General features: G+C 44.7%; 1 protein-coding gene across 2 annotated transcripts in view; it reads left to right on the top strand.

Moving 5' to 3' along the window:
* The first annotated feature begins 689 nt into the window (after positions 1 to 689).
* mbd2 (methyl-CpG binding domain protein 2) overlaps positions 690 to 5000 on the top strand; it is a 20249-nt gene continuing 15938 nt past the window's right edge. Inside the window, exon 1 of one of the 2 annotated variants that reach the window (XM_043240155.1) lies at positions 690 to 1142. In XM_043240155.1, the coding sequence (XP_043096090.1) occupies positions 1027 to 1142 (116 nt within the window). In that variant the 5' untranslated portion in view covers positions 690 to 1026. The remainder of the gene's footprint in view (positions 1143 to 5000) is intronic. The other variant, XM_043240156.1, reaches the window with a different exon arrangement.

Below are 5000 nucleotides of genomic sequence, written 5' to 3'. Positions count from 1 at the left end.
TTCTACCAGATATTATCTTCAGGTCTTCTTCATATATTTGCTGAAGGCTGAAGCTCGGGCATTCCTTCATCTCTCATCATCGCAAAACTATGTCCCAAACATGATTCTGCTGGGAAAGGATGTGATTCACTGCTGTTTTTGAGCTCTTAAAATAGCGTCCTCCGAACTAACTGCCAGCATTTTCGCGTCATTGTTTCAAGCCAGCAACTGTTTTAGAGATTTTCCACGATCTACGGCTTCTTTCAAAGTCGTTTTTGGACTTCATTTTCAAACTTTAATAAAACGGTAAAAGCAGTGATAAATAAGACGGTAATATTCACGCTGTATGAGTCAGAATCAGCCATTCTTCCTTCATGCCAAAAACCATTAGGATATAAAGTAAAAAAGTTTCATGAAGACATTTAGTAAAATAAATCGAAATATATCATTTTTGATTATATAATATGCATTGCTAAGAACTTTAAAGGTGATTTGATCAATATTTTGATGTTTCGCTCCCTCAGATTCCTGATTTCAACGTGCTGTATCTCAGACAGATAGTGAGAAGCTTATTCACTTTTAAGAAGCGGTGTAGTGTGTGTCACCGGACAGACGCGGTGTGTGTGGAGAAAGTGAGGATTACAGTGTGGGCGTGGCCTGCGCGTCACGGGGGCGTTTCTTTCGGGGCGACGGGGGGCGAGGCGTACGTCGCTCTGTCGCGGAGGCGGGGCTTTCGGGTCAGCGGGGGGCGGGGCCTGCGGTTGCCAGGCGCTGGGTCACTTGTGTGGGAAGTGCCGAAATTTCAACGCGTCACAGCCGCGTTACGCACGGATCACACGCAGAATCTGATCGCCGACGAGCTCGAGGGAGCGACGCGTTTAACGGCGGCACTTTAAGCGGAGAACTAGTCCTCTAGCTGATAACTCAGCGGCTCTGCTACTAACTACTACTACACCAGCAGCAGCAGCTCGTCCGCGAGCGACACTCACGCGTCCGCATCTCGGGGCTCGGATCCCAGCGCTTCTGATCGAGCGGATCGATCAATCAATGATCATGGAGAGGAAGAGGACGGACTGTCCGGCGCTTCCACCCGGCTGGAAGAAAGAAGAAGTGATCCGGAAGTCCGGGCTGAGCGCTGGGAAGAGCGATGTGTATTATTACAGGTGAGCCTGGCTCTTTCTCTGCCCGATCGCGTCTGTTTGAGGATGTGTTAAAGCGTTACATTGTGTCCGGAAGAAGAGCTGAACTCTCTGGAAGAGATACATTGTAACTCCTGCGCCGTGACGTCACTGCATTACAGTACGCGAGCGCGCGCGCGCTTGTCTGTCTCTCTGTGTGTGTGTGTGTGTGTGTGTGATGAACTTGAGCGTTTCCTCTGAGCTTCACCTGTTGAGTCCTCAGCTTTAAACACTTTAGACGCTTTCTGAACGTGGACACGCGCCATGCACGCGCCTGGGGCCGTTCTTGTTCATGATGAGTGCAGGGTGGCAGGGCTAGGACGGGGACACTGAGATATGCCTGGGATTTCTGACTGAAACTGAAAAGGCAGTAGGTAGAAGACAGCTGGATGAAAGCACATTCTGCATGTGTTTTACAGTGAAATGTTTCACACAATAATGGAAAAACTATTGATTCGGTTAGGGATCGGGTGCGAACACTTTAAAATAGGTTTTTTGAAAATGTAAATAAAAAGATTATTGGGGTATTTTTACAAGAGAATGCAATTTCAGTCTTTGCCCCTCAAAGCGTCATTGTTCTTATGCGCCGCTTGCCGTTTTGTTGTAATTATTTGTCAGATTTACTAGCGATTCCGAAGAGCAAGTTGTTGTCAAAGTGTCTCTCTTTTAAAATAAAATAAATGTTTACCAAAATAAAAATATGTGTAGTTCACCCAGAAATGAAAATTGCCCCGTATTGAGTTTTTTTTACAAACGCGGCCTTTATTTTGCAGCTCCGTGAATCACACGACTTAAAACTAACCTGCTCTTCTGTCACGTGTCCTCTGAAGCAGATCCGTGGGGTTTTCTAACAAAAATATTTCTAGTTTCAAAATTCTAAGCTAAAGAACTGACTTCCAGCAACGGCTGCGTGATTGTCCCGAGAGCGTGCCGTGACCTCTGACCCCACGTGACGCAGATGACTCGGGACACCGCTTTTTAAGAAACTCTGTTGTGTCTTAAAGAATAAAGAACGGTTTCACGGTGAGCAAAATGTTGCCATGAAATTTTTGAGTGAACCATTAACATCCAAGCACATACACATGAAAACTAAAAAAGAGAAAACATAAACGATAAAACACCGAAATAGCTCTGAAGCATATAGCATTTCTTCCCGCAGTGCATCCTCGGTGATTGTTCTGATATCAGAAGATAAATCTAGTTCTCATTTCTCAGTGAAAGGAGAAGGCCGAGGGTTGTTCCTGTTTTAACACGCCGAGGCCGTGACCTTGATTCGTGAACGATTCAGCCGTGTCTCGATCGGAGAGCTCGCTCGTGTGCGTCCAGCAGAGGATGTTTGCTTCTCGGGGCTTTCGTGTTGCTCTGAGATGCGCTCGTGGTTTTGGTCTCGGTTTTGATCTGTGTTTGGTGCAAAAACGGTGCACTTCCGGTTCCAGGGAAAGCCGTGCTTCCGGCGGACTGGGTGTGATTCTGAGGAAGACGTGTGGAGTTTCTTTAGCTGACGTTACGCTGATAATCAAAAGGCCGACTGGCTGATATTATTATTGAGAGTTTCACTTCCACTTGGCTCTGTTCAGATGACTGGAGTGTGTTTTATCTGATTTTGTTTTATGCATCTGACACTCCTTACTGAAACAAACATAATGAGGTCATGTGACAATATACACTGTAGTAATATAGTAATATAGTAGTAATACATGCTATATTTTTTTCCTGCCAAAAACTATAACTGTAACTAATAAACTAGTAAACTATAACTAATTTAGAATGCATGCAAAAATTGCTGTAGAAGTTGCAGTTCCCTGATCGTTTGTGAAACTATATTTTTAAGAAAACTGAATAAAAAAATTTATTTTGTATTCATATTTTCTTACCCTGTACGCGACATTTTAATATTTAAAATACATATATAGAATGCTTATTTCATATTAAATGCAGAATTTATTTAGTTTGTGAAATAGTAGCTATCCAGGGTGGTCTGTGTATCAGTGTTACATCAGCACTGCTTTTTGATGATCTGTATTAGTCAGAGTCTAAATCAAGAGCCGTGTTGTGTGTGTGTGCGTGTGTGTGTGCGTGTGTGTGTGTGTGTGTGTGTGTGTGTGTGTGTGTGTGTGTGTGTGTGTGTGTGTGTGTGTGTGTGTGTGTGTGACGGGACTCCGATTACTGTCGGTGTCTGATTACTACTCTGACTTCATCACACACACACACACACACACGACTCGAGTCAAACCGTCTTCAGGTTGTCTGGAGAGATCTGAGTGTGTTTTCAGTCGAGAGCCATGCTGCGTTCCTCGCTCTGTGTTCACACGTCATGGGGTGTGTGTGTGTGTGTGTGTGTGTGTGTGTGTGTAAGGTGCCATCATGGCAGCGAGAGACCTGTAAACTGATCTGCCATCAGAATATATCTGCAGTCCTCAAGTAATGTGGCGTCTCAGGATGTATGAGTGACATTACTTCCTGTTACATTCCATTCGACTGCATGTAACTCAGTGGATGCTCTGCAGTGAATGGGTGCCGTCAGAATGACAGTCCAAGATGATAAAAACATCCACATTAAGATGCTCTGAAGAACCATAGAGTCATAATCCATAAGAACTCGTATTTGAGGTAAAAACGTCTCAGTGATGGATTACTTTGATCTTCTGTCTTCTCCAGATGTTCACTGATGGACTGGAGGATGTGGATTATTCTCTCGTTCTGACGGCACCCATTCACTCACAAACTGGATTTTTTTAATGGTTACCCTCATTAGTACTAGTGACGACCGGCTTGGCAGACACTACTAATCAGTTAAATTGTCGTGGTGTTGTACGAGTTTATTCTGTGCGTGATGGTTTTAGCTGATATTTTTACTCCAAGTGTCTGTTCTTTCATCCTTGAAGACAGAAGGTCGTTAGGAGATGTTTTGCTCCACACCATGAGAGGCTGTCCATCCGGATGAGAAGCTTTCGTCACACTACATGTAGCTGTTTGTTCAGGGGTCAGAGGTCGTCCTGATCACACTGAAGGATTCTGGGATTAGTCTTCTTCCTCCCACAGGCCGTTGGTCCTCTGACGTCTCGAGATGATGTTCTCGCTAACGGAGCTTCATTAGTTTCATTGTTTCTCACTGGAGGGCAGGCGACTTCCTGTTAGCGCTGCAATCTGTTATTGAGTCATTCCCAATAAACTCCAAGCAGCTGCGTGTTCGAGAAGCAGAACGCCGGCCGAAGCGCTTCAGTGTTTATTCGGATGGAAAACTGCTTTCCTGCTGAACACCTGATGACACTGAGTCTGTAGATTAATACTATGAGTGAAATAGTGCTCTCCAACCCAGATATATATTTATTTATTCATTTATGTCCTCACTGCAGGGCAATAGTAGCTAATTAAAACTATTTCTTTCCTAATACATTTTGAACACTATTTACTTGAGTGATAATCATGAAAAAACCTCTCTCTCGCTCTCTCTCTCTCTCTCTCTCTCTCTCTCTCTCTCTCTGTCTCTCTCTCTCTCTCTCTCTCTCTCTCTCTCTCTCTCTCTCTCTCTCTCTCTCTGTCTCTCTCTCTCTCTCTCTCTCTCTCTCTCTCTCTCTCTCTCTCTCTCTCTCTCTCTCTCTCTCTCTCTCTCTCTCTCTCTCTCTCTCTCTCTCTCTCTCTCTCTCTCTCTCTCTCTCTCTCTCTCTCTCTCTCTCTCTCTCTCTCTCTCTCTCTCTCTCTCTCTCTGTCTCTCTGTCTCTCTCTCTCTCTCTCTCTCTCTCTCTCTCTCTCTCTCTCTCTCTCTCTCTCTCTCTCTCTCTCTCTCTCTCTCTCTCTCTCTCTCTCTCTCTCTCTCTCTCTCTCTCTCTCTCTCTCTCTCTC

The sequence above is a fragment of the Puntigrus tetrazona genome, chromosome 5 (assembly GCF_018831695.1).
Source record: "Puntigrus tetrazona isolate hp1 chromosome 5, ASM1883169v1, whole genome shotgun sequence".
Classification (NCBI taxonomy): Eukaryota; Metazoa; Chordata; class Actinopteri; order Cypriniformes; family Cyprinidae; genus Puntigrus; species Puntigrus tetrazona.
Note: the sequence above shows the minus strand (reverse complement) of the source record. Positions and strands in the feature narration are given on the sequence as shown.